Source organism: Musa acuminata, chromosome BXJ1-4 (genome assembly GCF_036884655.1).
Source record: "Musa acuminata AAA Group cultivar baxijiao chromosome BXJ1-4, Cavendish_Baxijiao_AAA, whole genome shotgun sequence".
Classification (NCBI taxonomy): domain Eukaryota; kingdom Viridiplantae; phylum Streptophyta; class Magnoliopsida; order Zingiberales; family Musaceae; genus Musa; species Musa acuminata.
Window position 1 is genome coordinate 31870293 of NC_088330.1, and position 23172 is coordinate 31893464.

Genomic DNA, 23172 nt, shown 5'->3' on the forward strand with positions numbered 1-23172 from the left:
AAGTTTCACTCTTGCCTTTGGCCAGCGACCAATGTCGTTGAGAAAAATGAAGCTTCGTCCTTGTCTTCGGCCAACGACCAACGTCGTTGCAACCACATTCCTAAGAGGTTCCACGGTCAATCCTCATCTTCCTCACCGCGGTAGTCTTCGCTGATTTACCGACAGTCGGTGGAAATCATTCTTTGCATCTTGCGGGGGCATGATAAAAGATAAGATTTCCCCAACTATATGAGGAAATCTTTCTATTCTATTGAGGAAAATTTTATTACTTCAATAAAGTTTCTTGTTCTTATCTTCTATTATTTTCGACTCATCCTTCCGGCTTACCTGTTGGCTTGTCGAGGGGAATGGCAATTAAGACCTCCAATTTCCACTTTTCTCCTCCCCTTTAAAGAAACATTAACTTCTCTCTCATTTTGGTCAGCACCAGAAATAAATGAGGTACAAACAAAAAGGAGGACGTTCGATTCGACAACGAGATAAAAAGGATTTGGGGGAAAGAAACCATTTGGATGATGTGATTGTTCTATCCTTTTTATATCGAACAACGCGAGGCCTTATATTAAACAATCATTGATTGGGCAATTCCATGATTAAAATAAGAGTGAAAGTACAACAGTTCAATGGATTCTATCAATAACACTATTGTCAAGAAGCCATTAGAGTTTGTCAAAGAAAAAGAAGGTAAAAGAATAGGTTTTTCTAATCACTCCTTCTATTGTAATGTTACTTTTTAATCACCTACAAAGGAAAATAGAAAAGAAAATTATTCCTAATAGAAGGAACACCAAATGAATTTAAATTACAATAAAATTTTAATTGTAATGGTGGAGGAAGACATGGTAGGAAAGAAAGCCTATACCAAAATAATCTCTATTTCATTTAAAAAAAATCTAAACGAAGCTTTCATACATCTATCTAAATAAAAAAAAAAGGTATGAAATAGAAGGGAAAAATATGTGTAAGAGTTTGATTTGTAACACCCTGGGTTACTTCACGTGAAAAATGTATAAAGATTTGCATTGATTTATAAGAACACGATGATGGTACAATGTTGATTTGAACTTAAATATTTTGAATTAATGGTTAAGGCTCAACGAAATTGATAATTCAATTATCTCATCGGGTTAGGTCGTGATAAAACTTACTTCAGCTTTCATTTATGTTTTAGATTTAACTTCCTATTTTTCTCATGAATAGCCTATTACCATAGAATCCATATGAAATTGAAGAGACAAGGATTTGGTAATGTTATGACATCTTTTATGCCATAATAAGTCTCTTCCTGTAACGTTGACTTACAAAGGAAAGTGAAAGAAAGAGTCAACATTAAGTAGCACTAAATTTCAAGAACTCATGATGCCTCTATGGAGCGATTACTTGGGCCCAAAGAAGGCCCAAGTAATGAAAGCCCATCGCTTGCATCATATGGAGTCGAGCAATCGTCTTCCTCCTCCACGATTGTGCACGCCGGACGGACGATCCTATTATATCTTACAATACGGACTCGCTTCTCTCTTTGTTTTCCTTTTGTCTTTCATGTTTCTAAAAGAATCATCTTTAGAAACCTCAATCGAAGTAGCTTACTCGCCGTTGTTTCAACATCAACAACGTTCTGTGGAAGAACAAGATTGGATCCGTCTTCCATTGTCTCTCTTCTTTTGCTAATCTAATCGAGGCGACATCAACATAGGCTTATGATCTTAAGGCCTAGAATTTAACCACGTTACCTACTGCTCCTCCTCTCTTTGGTCGAGGGGGTCACCCAACTCCAAACCATTTCTCCCAGTAAAGAATTCCCCATCTCTTTTCATTTAGTACGACACTTTCAGCATCAGATTACAAAGAGCTGCTGGCCAGCTTTAACTTCCCCCCTCTCCCTCATCTTCTCTTCAGTCCGAGTTTAACTGTGGGCGATAAAAATCTAGCATCCAACCAATCCATTCACGTTTTCCACCGCCAGATTCATTAGTGCCTCCATTTATGAAAGCTTTCTTCTCTAACAGTTACTTGCCGTCGCTGAGATCACTGACGTAGTCTTCTTCAGGGACTAATGACTTGTCCTAACGAACGTGCATTACACCGGTAGTATGCCCTGACTCATCGCTCCGTTCTTTGATGTCTCTGATTGATCCCGACGCCGTCGGAATTCAATGTGAGTTCGAGCTGCAACCAACGGCAGTGCTTCTTATGACTGAGAGACGGAGGTTAAGGTAGCTGGTGAGCCAACGGTCTTACAGTGTTCCACCTTCCTAAGATATTTGGTTATGTTGCTCACTCTCATATATGTATTAAAAACAAATTAAACTTGGTGATAAAAATATTAAATATATATTTATGGGGTATAGTAATGAAATAAAAGTTTTTAAACTATGTGATCCTATAACTAAGAAATTAATCATAAATCTTGATATTATTTTTAAGAAAGAAAAAATTTGAAATTCTAAAGCAATAGAAATTTCTTAGAAAAAGTCTGATATATTGTATATTGTTAATACCTCACCTAAATCTTCTTATATTTTAAATGATTTGTGATCATAATGATACTAAAACACATTCAAAAAAATTTTGTAGTCTTTTATAAATATATCGATATGATAATTTTTCATTATTTTGCTTTGAAACTTACTTGCTTTAAAGTTTATGCTAAAAAAAAGTAGAAGAATAGGTGCATGCAATGAACGATGAACTATAGGCTATTGAAAAAATCAAGACTTGAAAGTTGATAAATTTGCTCTTAAGAAAAGAAACAATTAGATTATATTGGGTGTATAAGTCAAAATCTAATGTTAGAACTCCTTCTAGCTCAGTGAATTGTTATCTTCATAATAATTCACTCGACTCATCGACTATAGATGTACTAGGCCACTACGTCGTAGTCCCTAAATGATACAGGAAAATTCAATCCATTGAACCTATCTATCATCAATTACTGTATACCTATAATCCCTCATCTATATAATATCCCAGAGACGGTATACCGGGCATAGTGCTATCGGACCCATATGGTTTCTACTCGAGTCTCGCTCTAATCGGATTCTCCTGGATAACTCTTTCTCTCTTAATCTAAATGACCCTAACTAGGGGTTTGTCTGAGCAAGAACACATAGGATATTCCTCTCATGACATCGAGAGTGGATGATCCTCTATCGACACTCAATAGTCTACGTAAGGTTGGCTACCGCTCCCGATGACCGACTGTACTAGATCTGGAACCTTTAGACTTATAAATATGGTATCAAAAAATGGAATACTCATATAGGACATCCTTGGTGTCTCAATTCTAAGGACCAGATACACTATTGGGACTACGAAATCGTTGTTTAACAATAAGGTATTATCAACCATCCAGCATTCCGTAAGCGGATCAATCAGTGAACTCATTCTCCAATTAGCACCTGTACTGTATCCATAGTATTCTCACACGAACAATTATAAGACCGACTGCATCCATCATATGGACAAGTATACAACACACTAGTCTGTGTGATTATCTAGATGTCCCTCTCGAGTAATCTATGATCGGAATTATTTAGGACATGTGTTTAAAGGTGAATCGGTCTCATTATCGTGATCTCATCACGATCTGATTCTCATTGCACAGATCCATAGATATCACAATATATTCAAGCAATAAGCAATATAAAATGATAAAATACTAAAATATAATAATAAACAAAAAGACTGAGTGTTAAGTCACACGTATCATCACTCACGCTTGTAGGGCACCTATGACTAGCACGTTCATACTTTTGACAAACTAGTGGACTCTCTCCCAAGACATCTCACTCATACAATATTTCAATTACATTGGTTCAAAATTTGTATCCTTATTGGAAGTTTAATATGAAGTTTAATCTTATGAGGGCGTGATAGAGTATCATGATGGAGACAAATATAGAATGATAATTTTGTATTCTTTATATCCTCAATCAATTTATGAATTAAGGATCAATCATAAATTTAAATGCACGATTTGATTAAGTACATGATAGAGAAATCTCTTTCTTAAATCCTCTATAAATATAGATTATCTCAAGGAATAAAACAACAAGCTTCTCAATTTTTTGAGTGAAAATAAAGAGAGAAGGTTGTACATATTATCTGAATGAATAAAACAACAAGCTTCTCAATTTTTGAGTGAAAATAAAGAGAGAAGGTTGAGAGGTATATAAAAAGCGTCATACTAGAGTGAAAATAGATCTTATAATTGATCAGAAAGAATTTAATTTTCTTCATAAATATATATACAAATTTACTAAACCACATTAATCTTAAGCTAACTTTCTAATACATTATTTGATTATTAATCTACGATACATTTCTCTTTTTGACCTCAAATTTTCTCCATTTCCTTCCCAACAAATAGTCAACGCTAATGTCTACACAACGGCCTACTAGATGTAATATAAATTATATGATATATCTTTTAATTTCTTAAGCCTAATCCAATTGTATCTAACAATCTATTAGACAACTTATGAGAGTTCCAAATTCAATCAATTTGTGTATAATATCTTTGTATCCTTCAAAACTCGCTTGTAAAATTCTTCTGAGAACTCGTGCAGATTACTGTAAACCTGCAGGTAGGATGTCCTTTTCCTTCAAGACATGCTATACTTTGTGAGAGCTAATCTGAATGAAGTGGAACCACAGAATCGAGAAGAAATCCAGAATTGGTGCCGCCTCAGTGTTTATCCAAACCACACACTCTCAATCATTGTCCTTCCACGGCACAAATGCCACACCACACACTACTGTTCTTGCAAGCATCTGTGCATCTGTTGTTGCCAACTCGTGGGTGAATAAGAAAGAAACGAGCTCTCCTGAAGCAGCAGAAGACTGGAATTCACTACACCATTACTTAATTTACATACTCGATCACCAGCAGCAGCAGTACATGAATGCACGACAGTGGAATTTTAAGATGATTAAGAAAGAAAGGAAGGAAGAACACAACAAAATGATCTGCAAACGGAAGGTAGACATGTGGATCTGATGGAGAGTCCATGCAGAGAAGAACACTCAGGATCTGCTCTTGAATGGGATGGCTCTGATGACCACCTGGTGGTAGAGGGCAGCGAGGGCAGCTCCAATGAAGGGACCAACCCAGAAGATCCACTGTGAAAGCATCAACACAAACACGAAGCTACATCAGAATTGTCGTAAGGGTTGGGAGTCTGCAGCTTAATCAAGCATCCACTTTAACATGCTTACATGGTCATCCCAGGCATGGTCCTTGTTGTAGATGACGGCAGCTCCCAGGCTCCGAGCAGGGTTGATGCCGGTGCCGGTGATCGGGATGGTTGCCAGGTGAACCAGGAAGACAGCGAATCCGATGGGCAAGGGCGCAAGAATCTGTTCATCACCCATCATTCACTTCTCGTTAGCCTCTGCTTCTACAAGCGAAAGCTGTGAGAGCTACACGAAAGCAAGGGGGGCTTACAGGCACGTGGGAGTCCCTGGCGTTGCGCTTGGCGTCGGTCGCGGAGAAGACGGTGTAGACCAGGATGAAGGTGCCCACGATCTCGGCGCCCAATCCGTCGCCCTTGGAGTAGCCGGAGGCCACGACGTTGGCTCCGCCACCGTTGCTCTGGTAGACTCCCTTTTGGAACCCCTTGACGACGCCGGCACCGCAGATGGCGCCCAGGCACTGCATCACCATGTAGAAGATGGCCCGTGTGAGGGACAGCTTCCTCGCCAGGAACAGCCCAAAGGTCACAGCAGGGTTGATATGGCCACCTGCACAAGAAACGCCGGCGAAGGTGTAAGAAGAACAAGAACTATGGGCTCAGGAACAAGAAGCGAGGAGGTGGAAAGGTGTAAGCAAAAGTTTACCGGAGATGCCGGCGGTGCAGTAGACCAAAGCAAAGATCATGCCTCCAAAGGCCCACGCAATTCCCTGGATGCCCACAGTGGAACACTTGCTGCTGGACTTGACCACCCCCATGACAGTGAGGATGGTGATGTAGAGGAAGAGAAAGGTGGCCACGAACTCCGCGATCCCAGCCCTGTAGAAGGACCAAGACTTGAGTTCCCCTGGCTCAAAGAGGGGTGCTGGTGGTGGCTCCTTGTAGTCCTTGTCCTGAGCTGCCGTCCCTATGGGCTGCCTCTCTGAGAACTTGTTGGCTCCAAGCTTCACATCCTCCTCCTTCCCCTCCATTCTCTCCCTCTCTCTCTCTCTTTCTCACACACACACACAGAGGACTTCTCTTCCTCAGCAACCTTCTGGAGCAACAGAGGAGAGCATGTGAAGGGAATTAAGGACTGCTCAGGTGTCTTTATAGAGGTACTGATGGTGAACAAAACAATGATTTTGATTTATGGTATAAAATTGTCCAGACGCTTCCTTTCTTTTACCATTTTATAGTAAAAAAGGATAGGATTAGGTAGAAGAATCATCACCTAATGTTGCTGTATTTCTACTGGGTTTATGTTCAGAAGGCTTCTCGATCATCCTTCTCATACCCTGAGGGTAATAATGATCTCACCATGGATTGCTTCGATGTGCATCAGTATCAATGCAAGGATAACACATGTACAGGCAAGTTTGCAGTGAACAAGACAGACAAAGGACGTCTGCAGGTCACTCTTGTCCCTTCCTCTTTTCCCCACTGGCTGCAGCCTTGCACCAGCCTCTTGCCTCTTCAATGGATTCTGTTCGCTTGGCTCATCCAAACCCATTATGTTTCACTGTTATCTCATCCCCGTAAAGCTTGCAGAACAGGACAGCGTGGGCATGATGAATGCAGAGGTTTAGGTCATACTGGCGCTGGGAGACGCCCGTTGCAGGAAGCGACAGCCTTGGACTCACCTCAACGGCTACTTGGATCAATGATCTATCCTTCCACTGTTCATCTTCTCCACCAAACACTTGGTGAAGTACAGGTGTGACCATCTTCATAATGCAGGCATCATAATGAATGCGATTAAAATTGGTTCAGAAGGGACATTACGAAAGGAAGGGTTGGCGATCATCTTCTCCTCCCTGCTTTGTTTATTCTGTCTACATCAATCATCGCGAGTGGGAAGTGGACGATGGTGAGGGCGACGTGAGGCCCCACCTCTGGTCGATCCACAGCAACATGCGCCTTGGCGGCATGTGGAGCACAACTCACGCCGTGGGACCCGCGGCTCCTCTGGCCACGTGCTGCCAGCAATCATGACAAGGAGAGTCACCCAATACCTCCGTGGCATGTACTTCATTTCTTCGCATGTTATCATGAAAATATTCGCTTAATTAGGGTTATTTTGTATTAGTATTATTTGCTTAATTAGGGTTCTTTTTCCCCCTAATTATATCACTTACTTACAATATGTTAAGGTGTTGATAATATGTAAGTGAAATCATATTATCATTATTATGATATTAAAATTTAGATTTAAAATTGATTTGATTGAGATTACGATTATATTTATATCAATTATAGTATTATTTTTATTTTGATGATCAAAATATTATAATATTATTTGAATAAAAATTAATGAGAAAATTATATTAGGACTGATGAGAGAAATGTTTTATATTATTCAATATAGAAATAACGAGACACTTTTTCAAGGAAAAAAATAAAAATGAAAGTTTTTTTCAAAACAAATGTGTCATACAAATATTTGATTAATTTTGTATTACTGATATCGACCCCACAGCACACCTCATTGAGGCCGACCGAACACGTTTACTTGGGTTAGGTTTCATTTATAATTACACCAATCATCTCTTCAATCATTAAAGGGAAGCTTGGAAATATATAATATCTTAAACCATTATTTATGATTGGTTCAATAAAAAAAAAAAAGAAGAAGCAAGAGACAACTACAAGTTTAATATTGCTAATCAAAGAGAACTCGTAAGTATGTACATAAAATATCATCGTCATATTTTTGCTAGGTTTTACAAAGGGTATATATGCGCTAATCCTTTTGGACAAATTCTCAAAAAATAAAATCTCTATTTCTAGAAAAACCCCTTATTTTTAAATTCTCTAACAGTATTTTTGATCTAATATCTATATTTGTGGTCGATGGATTTTGTTCGATCATTGTCTTCCTCAACTTTCGACTATGACTCATTCATTTAATTTACTTAGAACAATATGGATATCCATAACGATAATGAAAGTCTTCTTCTTGATTCATTTGGAATTCTAAAATTTTATTGGATAAATTGGTTAATCGATTATTCTTCGGAGCTCAAATTAAAAAAAAAAAAAAAGGGTCACTTTCACTTGATGAGCATTATAGTTCCCTTTAAAGAAAATTATCTAAATTCTGATGCATTTTAGTCATAATAATCAGCCAAAATTTCACTTCAAAATTGAGTGGAAATTGAAGAAGCTTAAAAGGATATAGAAGAAGACCATGATCTTTAAGGCTTCACACAAAGGCAAATTTCTGTGTTATTACCTCTACAGGAATTCATTCATTTATGTCTGTTGCTGCTTGCCATAGTTCGCCCACATCCTGAAACGCTTCTCTGCACTATTATTCCCTATTTAAAAGAATAAATTCCTTTCTGCCACCTTCAATTTGATGTGTTTAATGGCCTATACGAAAATGTGGAGGAACAAAGATGATCAAAGAAACATTCAAGCCAACAAGAGAAGAGAAGCAATATTTTGTCCGCGATTACATAAACACTCAACAAGCATAAATCAAGAGACTTAGCATGACGGCTATTTCTATCATAACCTGTGGCAGATGCAGTGAAGGAAGAAAGAAGCATCAGATATATTATGTTCGACTAACTGGACTATCAAATCACAGTCATCAAATTAACATGCATGTAGAATTGTGCTCTTAGTAGTTGCATGATCAAAGTCAGAATATCCAATATCATAAAGCTTTTCCTGAAGCAACAAAAACCAAATGCAAGTCTTTATTCTTCTGCTAACCGCTACGGCTGGTCACACCAAGTTGATTTGAGAACACTCTTCTCGAGTGGTCTTTGATCGATCATTGTCCTCCAAAGCTTCGTAGAGAGTAGCTCATTAGATTAATCTTTTACAATTTGAGCATCATGGGTATATGTAGAAATATATATTGGTACTGAACATGCAGTTGCTTGGTTGCCGATAAAATATGATTACCATACTCATGAGATTAGTAGAACTATGAAAGTGGAAAAAACACATATGAGTACATAAAAGCAAAAGACATAATGTTCATGTGAGACGAAAGGGGAAGGGAAGGATTCAATCCAGCCTACGGTACAGTAGTTCATCAACATAGTGTAGCACTTGTATGTGCTCTTCGCTATCATAAAAAGGTTTCCTTTTGTCACCCTCAATTTGATGTGTTACATGGCCTTTGCCTGCGACAACCTAAAGTGGATAACATTGCCCGGTCTATACAAAATGTGGAACGAAGATGATCAAAGAAACCTTGGCAAAAGTTGTGAAACTTAAACACGAAAACAGAACTTGCAAACATGGAGTTCAAAGATTAAATAGCAAGTAAAATTAGTGTGCAAGGTATAACAAGTCATTAGGAGAAGAAAAATTCTATTGATTTTGATAGGAAGAAGGGATAGAGTTACGAGGAAGAGTAGGACAACCTTCAATCTTCTATGTTTCTCTCAAGAAAACTCTTTACAATTTCAGAAACTCTCTCTATATATATATATTTTTTACCAATAGAAGATAAGATTTCCCCAACTTGATAGAGGATAAGATTTCCCCAATTATATGAGGAAATCTCTCTATTCTGTTTATTCTGTTGAGGGAAATCCTTCCTCCTAATCTGTATAAATAGGAGAGGGAACATGTTAATAGATTCAAGCTAAAGCTATTTCATTTCTACAATAAAGCTTCTTCAATTATTGTTCTTATCTTCTATTATTTCTATCAGTTAAGGTTTATATAGTCCTCAAAGATGCATTACATCAATTGTATTCAAGATGAATCATTCTCTTTCAAGAAATCCTTTCACAAACCAATAACCAATTTGACTTATCCTTTCATAGACTTTTAATCTATTTTTTTCTTCTTGATATAATGAATCTCTCTCAATGAACCTTTCTTTTGATGAAATGAATCTCTTTATAACACTTGAACAAGTTTAATTCCAACAAATTCAAGCCAACAAAACAATATCCCCTCATTTTAGCCAAATCTCAATACATCGACTCAAATCAACACCACCAAGATGTCATCTAAGATGTCTACTGGTTAAAAATGAAAACAAAATGTCATCCATAAATTATATTGCTCCAAAGTGGTCTATTGAGACAACTGCAACTACTATTTTTTTTAGAAAATGAGATCATGAGATAATATTTTTTTTATTAATGAAAAATAGTCCTAGCTAAATTTGATCTCTCTTATTAGTGAAAAATAACCCTAACTACATTCACTTCTGCTATTATGATAGTTACGCCCCTTGATTTTGTCATATGTTTTGCTACTTAATTATATTAATTGTTTACAATATTCTTTTCTTCTATTTTTAAAGCGAGTCGAGTAAGATCAGATCCACAACTTAGAATAATTTATTTGATCGCCTAAGTTCATTAAACCTAATGCATGAACTAGCTGATGCGGGGGGTGCCCGTGTATGGAGTCATCCGTCTGATCGTCGTTGGAAGGCATGTTAGAACAATACTACTAAAAGAACCTTTGATTAAATTAAAAACAGATTAAATATATAGAAATTAAAATAAAAAGTTTAGAAGAGAAACACAAAGTCATGCAAACACTATCCTAAGTGTATTTCTCAACCTAATGCAAGTGTTGTCAAGGAGTCGCCCAAGATAGAACTTTTTTATTATTCTTTTATGAGCATGAGTACGAAGAATTTATAAACACTTCACACAAGATGAAATAAAAGAAATTGAGAAAAAATGAGTGAAAATTAGAAAACTTCTCCTACCTTTCTTCCTCTCTTTCTCTATTTTTCTCAAAATTTTAGTGTATTTTTTGACACTCAATGTTGGCTGAAATGTAGTTTATAATCCCAACCAACAAGCAAGCGTCAATAGCCCTATACAAATGCAACAGTGAGCAGTGCAACGACACACTCTCACGGTACGTGAGTGTAGGTGAACATTACGCTCGTGCATGGCACACACCCGCACAGCGTGCGGTACCTCTACAATGACTATTACTATATCTAAGGGCAAATTGATAATTTTATAATTATCCAATGTGTTATAAAATAAATAAAATATATATTAATCTCAAATCTATACCTAAATCTAACTCAATAAACCCAAATATATATAAATAAACTTAGATCAACTTTATTTTTAATAAATCTTGTAAAATTTTGAGAGAAGAGTAAAAGATTCAAGAGAGAATTCCTAATGGTCAATGTGGGACTAAAGTCCCTCAACAGTTAAGGGGAATTTGAGTTTTTTTCCTTCAAGTTCTAACAATCCCCTAAAAAAAATTATTTTTTTCAAATAAATAAATAAATAACTTAAATAAATAAGAAATAAAATTATTAAAAATTAAATGTTGTTGATACATGTATTATATGGTCGATGAGATGTCTTTTTAAAAAACTTATCTCATTTAGTGAAGTAAACATCCCTATGAAGGAAATGAAGTGAATGAAGTCTTGAATTATGCTCATTTGATCTAGACTTCAATTGACTCATATATGGTATAGAATATATCTTTGCAGGTTATACATTAATGGCCATGGACGAGTATTTTATTTATTCATGAAAAATTCTAAGGAATACCTAAATCCCTAGTTATGATTGTCTATGGATTCTTTTCATATAGGAGAGCCCTTACCAAAGATGTGTGTAGAGTCACATCTCATAAAAAATATCACCTCTCAACTCTTTTAGAGCTATGCTCTTCATATACCTCTATATAGAACTACTAATCACAATAATGATAGGGTTAGGGATAAACTTCATATCTATATACACTAAAGTACTCATCATTATGTTTGTTATTATCATATTAAACTTTCTTCAAAGATCCTATCACAAAGGTTGGGTTTCTATTGATGGAAGACTCATTTTTAAGTAAAGACTTATCTCCCTTAATGTGTTAAGACCTTAATCCTATTTAAGCCTTTAGTTAGACAGTTAACTAGATTATTATTAGTTTTAATACAAAATGTAGATATAACAAATAAAAATATAACCATTTAATATATTTTTATTTAATTTTTGTCTACTTTTCTCACTTATGCAATTTCGTCTTTTTAATCTATCGTTACTTATTATGTCTTAATGGCTTAATGTCCAGATGTTCTTATTATAATCCTATGATGCTATAATTTGGAAATGAGAAATTTAATTAGGATTTGGATTAAAATTAGCCAACAGACTCGGCCACAACCCGTAGGCTAAGCTCAGCCAACAGTTTGACCTAGCCTATAGGCTAGCTTAACCCAGCTCAACATGGATAATCATGTATAGCGCACATGACCGGTATAAGGCTAGCCCAACACAACCCAATGCCATCCAATCTAGCCCATTGTCCTTACTTTGTTTAATTTGAGCCCAAATATGATTTAATCAAATTAGATTTCATCAGATTGATTCAAAGTGATTTTGAATCAGTTTAATTTATTCAAGTCTGCTTAACCTAAATTGAATCCAATATAATCCAAATTATACTAATTTAATATGGTTCTAAACTATTTAAATGAGGATTAGAGACCAATTCAGTTAAATTATAATTAAATCAAGTTTAATTGGATCAATTGAGTTATAGTTTAAGTAAATTGAGGACTCTTTGATATTATTTGACAGTAATGATGTTTAAAAAATAAATTGAGATATTTTAATGTATTATTTTATCCCAATATGGATATGATCAGTTTGAGATGATTTTATTTTTCTATCAAGGGTAGGTAGGGTAATTCCCTTCGAGGATTAGTAAACTATCAAACATTATTACTGGATAGTTCCTCTATCTACTGTTAAGAGAAACATATCCTCATTTTGGTAGGTATATACCACTCTATTCGTTGTTGGGAGTGCGATATGGATTTGTCTTCATTTACTGTTATGAGAACATAAACTCGTCCTGTATGATAAAGCTTCTCTATCTGTTATCGGGGGAATGCTTCTTTGGGCTTTTAATGTATGTAGATGATTAATTTTTTGATATATATTTATTTTACAAATGAATTATATGAGTTCCTACTTGAAGTTGCTAAAATTTTTTATTTTATTTTTGATTTTCAAAACAACCTCATAGTAGTACTAAATCGAATTTCAATGGAGAGCATATCTTCCTCTATCATTACATAGAATCAGCTGAATTTTATTTTTGAGTTGATATCATTATGTTTCTCAATAAAATCCATGGTTACTTTTGACTTATATTTTGATGAATAAATAAATTATAATAAATATCTCTACTATATGCATATTAATAAAGTAATATTTATTTATTTGGCTCTTGATATACTAGTGAAAAATTATTGTGATCCTATGAAAAAAAAATCAAAATGTGATAAATGTGCTTCTTATATGTTCCTTCATGGACTTTTGTTGAGTGGTTGGGTGAGAGACTTAATTTATTATGCAGAATCAAACATATTGCCTCCAGACCCGTCTGGCATGGTTGGGATCGACTAATAAATCCTTCGTTTTTAAATAACATAATATATCTCGTAGCCAAGTGGACTCAAGAAAAGTCACATCAGTACCCCCTTGTTATTGAGTAAGCGCTGAAAGCTAGTTTTGATAAGGAGTTAGCTATAACATTATGCTCTTAGGAAATTTGTTTGATGATGAAGGGATGCTTGTAATCATTTGCTTTGCTACAAGGAGGTAGAGAGTCATGACTGGATCACAAGCCTCGTAGGTCCTATTGATCTAGTTGACAACCAACTAGGAGTTATTGTAAACTTCTAACTTATTTATCAGCATATCCTTACTAATGCGAAGTCCCATTATAAGAGCTTCATACTTAGCTTCATTGTTAGTACTTTTTACTTGAAGTGAAGAAAATACTCAAATATCTCCCTATCGGGACTTTGAAGGACAAGTCCACCTCCCTCTTTAATAGTTGTAGATCGATCGACATGGAGGACCCAAGATCGAGAATTAACAAGTGGTTGACTCGTTTATTGCCATTATCTCTATGACGAAGTTAGCTAAGACTTGAGCTTTTATGGCAGTGCACGATTGATAAGAGATGTCAAACTCAATATGCTCTATTGCACACTTTAGGAGTTGCTCATTGATGTATAAGATCCAATGCATCAATTGGTTTGTTATCATGATGATGTGGTGGGAATGGAAGTACATGTGAATATTTCTTACCAACAAGATTAAAGTCTATACAAATTTCTAAAAATTTGGGTATTGAGTCTTTATATCTTTTATATTAGCCTCTAAACATTATCATACTTCCTGATTAAGATAGAGCTCACTATTGCTAGTGTCATCAAGAGATATAAGTATAATTCTTCCTTGAGGTTAAGATTAGACAACTAGGGCTATGCCACCGAGTACTTCTTGAGTTCTCGAATGCTGTCTAGCATTGTTTGATCGATTGAAAATTTTAGTTGCTTTAGGATCTTGAAAAATTATAAGCAACAATCACCTATTCTGGAAAGGAAACAACTTAGAGCTGCAATATGCTCAGTCAACTATTATACCTCCTTTATAGATGTCAGAGGCTTCATCGAGGATAGCTTGTATTTTCTCTTGGTTGATGTCGATTTTGGCTCAATGGAGTTTAAAGCCTAAGAACTTTTTGGAACTAACTCCAAAGGCACACTTTGTGAAGCTGAGACATTCAAAATTTCTTAAGTGTGGCAAAACTCTCATCCAAATTAACTAGATGGGTTTTGGATGATAGACTTTTGATTAGTATATACCTACATATTGATAGAAATAATAGAAGATAAGAACAATAATTGAAGAAGCTTTATTATAGAAATAAAATAACTTTAGCTTGAATCTATTAACATGTTCCCTCTCCTATTTATACAGATTAGGAGGAAGGATTTCCCTCAACAGAATAAACAGAATAGAGAGATTTCCTCATATAATTGGGGAAATCTTATCCTCTATCAAGTTGGGGAAATCTTATCTTCTATCATATTGGAGAAATCTTATCTTCTATCATGCCCCCGCAAGATGGTGCTCCTAACAAGGATACCAATCTTGGATCGATGCAAAGAATTGTTTACAAGCGAGAGGCTTCATGAGTAAGATAAGTGTAGATCGCTGCTGCTGCTACTGCGATTGTTGTTGCTGTGATGGCACAGGCGTTCCCTTCATTCTCCTTAAGTCTGCCGAATGTTGACAGATCAGCGAAGACTACCGCGATGAGGAAGATGAGGATTGACCACGGAGCCTCTTAGGAATGCAACGGCGTTGGTCGCTGGCCGAAGGGTGAAGCTTCACTTTTCTCAGCGACCAACGTCGCTGGCCGAAGGCAAGAGCGAAGCTTCGCTTTTCTCAACGACGTTGGTCGTGGTTGCGATTACGACGGCTGCGACAATAGAGAAGAAATCTACAGCAATGTTGCAGTGATGCTACTACAGCAAAGGAGGAAACTGCAACAGAGGAGAAAGCTGTAGCAGAAGAGGAACCTGTAGCAGAAGAGGAAAAGGAAAATAGCTACAACGAGGAAGAAAGGTGGGGCAGTGCTGATGAGCAGCACTAGAGATGCCGTAGCGGAAGGGAACGGACGTTGGCGTAGAGTGGCAACACCAATGATGAATTGGCAGCGAGAAGAGAGCTTGCTCTAGGCAAGTGGCTCTGATACCATGATAGAAATAATAGAAGATAAGAACAATAATTGAAGAAGCTTTATTATAGAAATAAAATAGCTTTAGCTTGAATCTATTAACATGTTCCCTCTCGATTAGGAGGAAGGATTTCCCTCAACAGAATAAACAGAATAGAGAGATTTCCTCATATAACTGGGGAAATCTTATCCTCTATCAAGTTGGGGAAATCTTATCTTCTATCATATTGGGGAAATCTTATATTCTATCACATATTGCTTCCTATCTAGGGTCAGACACTTTTTATCAACTATTATTTAATATGTTGTCTCGATGTTCTTGAGTCCAAAATGTATGACTTTGTAGTGACACAACCATTGATCGGTGATATAGAAAGTATACTTCTCATCTTCTTGCACCATCCTCATTTGGTTATAATCAGAAAATATATCTATAAAATTAAGTAACTGAGATTACATCAACCAATTGATCAATTTAAGATAAAGGGTAACTATCTTTGGACAAGCTTTATTAAGATGAGTATAGTCAATGCACGTATGTGACTTTATATTATTCTCTTTCACAAGAACTACATTCATGAGCTACTTTGGGTAGTGGAGCTCATGGATATAATCAGCATATAATATTTTATTAACTTCCTCTTCAATTATCATTTATCCATCAGGGGCAAATCTCTTAAGCTTTTAGCGAACGGATCATTACTCTTAGTTGATATTAAGATAATGTTGAGTCATAGTTTAATCAATTTTCGGTATGCCATTATGGATCTAGGAAAAGACTTTGATGTTATGCCACATAAAATTGATGAGCATAGCCTTTCTTTCTTCTCTCAGGGCTGAGCCAATTTTGACAATCCAATCTAGCATGACGAGTCCAACAGGACCGCCACCAAAGGCTCACTAGCCTTTGGATGAGCAACTTGAAGGGTTGGCTTTTTTGGATCCAACTATTGGATGGAGAGAGGTCTTCCTTGGAAGTACGACTGATGTAAGATAGTATTGGCAGGGCTCCCTCAGGTTGCTCTTAAGTTACCTCATCCCAAAGCTAGTTAGGAACCTTAGAGCCATGTAGTAGGTTGAGATGACTGTGCATAATCTGTTGAGGGTTGGACGACCAATAATGATATTATAAGTGCTAGTTATAAGTGTATAACAAGCCAATCACGTAAGTGATGACACGTGTGATACGTTACATAATCTTTTTGGTTATTATTATTATTATTATATTTTTTACTTTATATTTGATGATGAATATTTTATGATACCCTTAGATCCGTGCAATGAGAATTGGATCATGATGAGATCATGATAATGAGACCAATTTTCCAATAAATATAGACCCTAAATATTTCTAATCATAGGTTACTTGAGAGGAACATCGAGATAACCGAACATATCAGTGTATTATATACCCATCCATATTATGAAGGTAATTGGTCGTATAGCTGCTTGTGTGGGGACATTAGGGGTATATTGCATGTGCTCATTAGAGAATAAGTTCACTAGATGATTTTCTTATGGAATGCTAGTTGGATAATGATACATCTTCATCAGACAACAATTCTATAGTCCCAATTATGCATCTGATCCTTAGATTTGAGACATCAAGAATGCTTTATACAAGTACTCCGCTCTTTGATATTAGACTTATGTTGGGAAATCTTTGAGGGTGACATCATATGCGCAGCGGAAGTACAAGAAAACAAAATCTCCAATTTCCTAAAAAGATGTTCGTCGTCGTGTGAAGATTGATGCGCAAAATCAGCGAAACATAAAACTGCATATAGAGTAGATTGTGTTACTTAGGGAGATCGTATATCCTTGAATCCTTGTAGATCTCTAGGAGAGGGTAAAGGAGGTCAAGCGTCCTCCTCTCTAGCGGTGATCCACACAACAGTGTTGCGACGACGCTCCTTAAAACTCCAGACCTGCTCTGAGGTGGAGAGGGGGAGAATAAGAGAGACAAGCAAATGCTCTTGCCTATGAACTACTGAATTCCTCCTATTTATAGAGGTCCCCTGTCAAACCTTAATGGATCCTCTCAAATTGGGTATTGGATCTGCATCCAACTACCCAAGCCTCTTAGATTAGTGGATCTCTATCCAATAATCTCTCATAAGCTCTTATTAGATATCATCCATAGAATCCAATAATGCAAGGGCTTATTGGATATCCAATAATGCAAGGGCTTATTAGATATCCAATAAGATAGGGGCTCCGGCGGATATCTCATATCCATGCCTATACTCATTGCAGTGTCTACCATATGTGTGTAACCCTTTAGGCCCAATATCGAGTTGGTCGTGAGTCATACATATCAGAACTCCTTTTGACTTAGTGAATTATTATCTTCATAATAATTTACTCGACTCATCGGTTGCGGATGTGCTAGGCCACTACACCGCAGTCCACAGACGATACAGGGGAATCCAATCTATTGGACCTATTTGTCCTCAGTTATCGTATACCTATAGTCCCTCATCCATATAATATCCTAGAGATCGTATACTGGGTATAGTGTTGTAAGACCCATACGGTTTCTACTCGAGTCTCGCTCTAATCGGATTCTCCCGGAGAACTCTTTCTCTCTCAATCCAAATGACCATGCCCGGGGATTTGTCTAAACAAGACACACATGAGATATTCCTCTCATGACACCGAGAGTGGATGATCCTCTATCGACACTCAATAGCCCTCGTAAAGTCGATTGCCACTCTCAATGATCAGTTGTACTAGATCTGGGACATCCAAGCATATAAGTCTAGTATCAAAGAATGAAGCACTCATATAGGATATCCTTAGTGTCTCAAGTCTAAGGACCAGATACACCACTGGGACTATGAAATCGCTGTCTGACAATAAGGTATCATCAACCATCCAGCATTCCGTAAGCGGATTAATCAATGAACTCATTCTCCAATGAGCACATGTACTATATCCCTAGTGTCCCCATGCGAGCAGCTATGAGACCAATTGCATCCATCATATGGACGGGTATACAGCACACCAGTTTGTCCGGTTATCTCAATGTCCCTCTCGAGTAACCTATGACCAGAATTATTTAGGATATGTGTTTAAAGGTGAATCGGTCTCATTACGTGATCTCATCACAATCCGATTCCCATTGCACAGATCCAAGGACATCAAAATATATACATGTATATATGCAATAGTCAATATAAAGTGATAAATGTCAAAATATAATAAGCAAAAAGATTCTATGTCAAGTTACACATGTCATCACTCACGTGATTTGCTTACTGGGCACCTATGATTAGTAATCTGATGGTACCACCTAACATTAGCAGTAGTACTGCCAGTACCCAAAAACATAGGGATAAGACTTTTTGGCTCCATTTTTGAAGTCATTTGAAACCTATAAATATTCCACTCATTCTTGCTTGAGATAGTAAAAAAAGAGTATGAAAAACTTCTGATTCTAAGTGTGTAAACTATGTTGAAAGTGTTGAGTTCCTTCCTCAAGTTTGCAAGTCATTTTAAGGGAGGTGTGGGGATTACTTGTAAAAGAGAGTTGTAAGGGTTCTCTATTGAGCTTGTGAAAATGAAAAAAAAGTTGTAATAAGGGTAGTTAATTTTCACTCATTAAAAAGAAGATTGTTAGTGAAAGCTGAAGGCCTCGACAAAGGAGGAATCAGGAGTGGACATAGGTCGCGACGACCGAACCATTATAAATCCGATATGCATTTCCTTTTATGCTCTTCATTGCAATTTCTTACTACACTCACTCATATTCTAAGTTAAATATATTTTCGATACTGATTTCATTAAACAAATTTTAGAATCGTTTCTCCATTTCGAAAGCTCTAATTTACCACCCCCCTTAGTGTCTTTATGATCATAACAATTGTAGCCAACCTTTCGAGGACAATGATAATTGAATGTCAAAAGAGGATCATTCACTCTCGATATTATGAGAGGAATATCTCATATATTCTCACTCAAGCAAATCCCTACTCAGAGTCAATTGGATCATGATAAATCCGATAAGCATGAGATTTTGATTAAGAGAGAAGGAGTTCTCCGGGAGAATCCGATTAGAGTGAGACTCAAATAGATTTTGTATAGATCTAATAGCGCCATGACCGGTATATAATCTCTAGGATATTAGATAGATGAATAAATATAAAAATATGATAATTGAGGGCAAGCATGTCTAATGGATTAGATATCTCTGTACTGTTTTGGGACTATGGCGTAGTGCCATAGTAAGTTCTTAATCGATGAGTTGAGTAAATTATTATAAAGATAATAATTCACTAAATCAGAAGGAGTTCTAATAGGTGCAACTCACGACCAGCTCGGTATTGGGCCTAGAGGGTCATACACATATGATAGATGACGCAATGAATAGAAGATTTGATATGTAATATTCAATAAGCCCATGTTTTATTGGATCCATTTAGTGAAACCCAATAAGATCTTAGAGTGGATATTTGGATATAGATCCAATTTCCATGAAGCTACGAATAATTGAATGAAGATCCAGTATCCAATATGCTATGGTAATTAAATGAAGATCCAATACCCAATATGGCAAGATCCATTAGGGTTAAGTAAGTTAAGAGGGCTCTCTATAAATAGGAGAGGGGTTAAAGGATCATGGACTAGACTCCTTTGGCCGCCCACCTCCTATTCTCCTCCTTCCCTTTCCTCCCTTGCCATCAGCCCTATTTGGGGTGTGAGGATAGCAAGAAGGGTTGATCCCTTCTTGAATTACTACTGCCTTGTGGTACGCAAAAGTGAGGAAAAGCACGTGCTGCAAAAGGAGGTGCGTCATCGCTTCATCTGCTGTATGGATCACCGCTATAAAGGAGAGCACGAGATTGCCGCTTCATCTTATGCATTTTTCGATTTTTATGAGTTTTTCACTCTCAATCGTCGTACGAAGATTAGATATTGTTATTTTGGGAAATCTATTTTATTTTATTTTTTCGATGCGTATGTGATGCTCCCCAAGGTTTCCCAATAGTAAGTAGATGAGACGTATACTATAGGGAAATCTAGAGATTACGTCACATGTACATTGGAAGAACATAAAACAAAATCATAAATTTTTCAAAAGGTGTTCATCGTTGTACGAAGATTGGTTTGTAAAAAATTACGAAATTGAAAACCACGTTTGAGATAGTTATGTTACCTAGGAAGATCATATATCCCTGAATTCCTACAGATATGTGTGAGAGGATAAAAGAGGTTAAGGCTCTCCTCTTTAGTGGTGACCTATACAGTAAGGGCTTCGAAGACGCTCCTTGAATCCTTGCCCAAATCTCCATACCTATTGGTTAAGGAGGAGAAGGGGAGAGGCGAATAGGAGGTGGCAGCCAAAAAGCCTATGACCCTTTGGTTCTCTCCTATTTATAGAGGCCCTCTATTAACTTAACCATAATAGATCCTATAATATTGGGTATTGAATCTTCTTCCAACTACCTAAGCCTCTTATATTAGTGGATCTCTATCCAATAATCTCTCATTGACTCTTATTAGATCTCATCCATATGATTCAATAATTCATGGGCTTAATGTATATCCAATAAGATATAAGTTTTGGCGAATATCTCATATCCGAACTTCTACTCGTCGTAACACCTACCATATGTGTGACTCTTTAGGCCCAATATCGAGCTGGCTGTGAGTCATATATAGTATAAGTACTTTTGGCTTAGTGAATTATTATCTTCATAATAATTTACTTGACTCATCGACCACGGACGTACTATGCCACTATGTCATAGTCCCCAAATAATACAAGGGAATCCAATCCTTTATACATATCTGTCCTTAGTTACCATGTACTTATAATCCCTCATCCATCTAATATCTTAAAGATCGTTGACTGAGTATGGTGCTGTCAGGCCCATATGGTTTCTTCTCGAGCCTCGCTCTAATCAGATTCTCTTTGAGAACTCTTTTCTCTCAATCCGAATGACATTGGCCAAGAATTTGTCTAAGCAAGAACACAAGAGATATTCCTCTCATGATACCGAAAGTAGATGATCCTTTATCGACGACACTCAATAGCCCTTGTAAGGTTGGTTGCCACTCCTATGACTGATTGTACTAGATATGGAACTTCTAAACATATACTTCAGATATCAAAGAGTAGAATACTTATATAGGACATCCTTGGTGTCTCAAGTTTAATGACTAAGTACACCACTAGGATGACAAAATCACTATCTGACAATGAGGCATCATCAATCATCCAGCATTCCGTGAGCGGATCAATCGGAAAACTCATCTCCAATAAGCACATGCACTGTAGCTATAGTGTCCCCACACGAGTAGCTATAAGACTAGTTGCCTCTATCATATGAACGAGTATACAATACATCAATCTGTCCGGTTATCTTGATGTCTCTTTTAAGTAATATATGACCTGGATTATTTAGGATTTATGTTTAAAGGTGAATCAATCTCATTATCGTGATCTCATCATGATCTATGAACATCACTATATATATATATATATATATATATATATATATATATATATATATATATGCAAATTTTAAAACCTTAAGATTATGCTTCTTCCATTTCCATAACTCATATGGAGTAGACATTATCAACTTAGTTGAAATTCTGTTCAGAAAGTAAGCTACGGTCTCTAAGGCATATCCTCAGAATGAGATGAGTAGGTCGGTGAAACTCATCATAGACCGCACTATGTCTAACAACGTGTGATTCCTCCATTTAGATACACCATTAAGTTGAGATATATAAGGAGGCATCAATTGTGATGAAATTTCATGGTTCTTAAGGAATTGGGTAAACTCTATACTTAAGTATCTACATCCCTAATCTGATCGAAGAGTCTTGATACTCTTTCCAATCTGGTTCTCCACTTCATTTTTATACTCCTTGAATTTCTTAAAGGTATCAGACTTATACTTCATCAAGTACACATGCCCATATATTAAAAAATTATTAGTAAAAGTAATAAAGTAAGAGTAACGATTTATAATATGAGTTGGCATCGAATCATATACATCACTATGTATGAGTATCAACAACTCAGTGGTACTCTCTCCGGTTCCACTAAATGAAGAGTTTGTCAATTTTCCATAAAGGCAAGGCTAACAAGTTGTATATGATTTATAGTCGAATGGATCTAGGTATCCGTCCTTTAGCAACTTTTGAATCTTTTCCTCATGGATATGACATAGCCTACAATGCCATAGGTATGCATTGTTCACATCATCTAGTTTCTTCTTGGACATACTTATATTCATGATATGTGAAGCAGTGTCTAGCATAAATAAACAATGATGCAAGACCCACTCTTTGATACTGTAATTGAAGAAATCATATCTCGTATTAATGATTGACCGCATGCCTCAGCTTCCCCGGCCATCTCTTGGCTGACATCTTAACATAAGCCATGCATATGTATTAATGATTGACAGCATGACCCGACTTCACCAATCTTCTCTTCCGGATAACGGATGGAGGGACCACTCCTTGCCTAACCTAA

General features: G+C 36.6%; 1 protein-coding gene and 1 long non-coding RNA gene across 2 annotated transcripts; one reads left to right on the forward strand and one right to left on the reverse strand.

The window, feature by feature from the left end:
- Positions 1–4827: 4827 nt before the first annotated feature.
- On the reverse strand, positions 4828–6256 carry LOC135653102 (aquaporin PIP1-2-like). The gene is made up of 4 exons (XM_065174593.1): positions 5839–6256; positions 5447–5742; positions 5218–5358; positions 4828–5121 (listed from the first exon to the last, which is right to left on the reverse strand). The coding sequence occupies exons 1-4, from the start codon at positions 6161–6163 to the stop codon at positions 5026–5028; spliced, it is 858 nt and encodes a 285-aa protein (XP_065030665.1). The 5' UTR covers positions 6164–6256; the 3' UTR covers positions 4828–5025.
- Positions 6149–6506, forward strand: LOC135653108 (uncharacterized). Its single transcript, XR_010502309.1, has 2 exons — positions 6149–6289; positions 6442–6506. It is a non-coding gene; the product is annotated as an uncharacterized LOC135653108 (long non-coding RNA).
- Positions 6507–23172: the final 16666 nt, after the last annotated feature.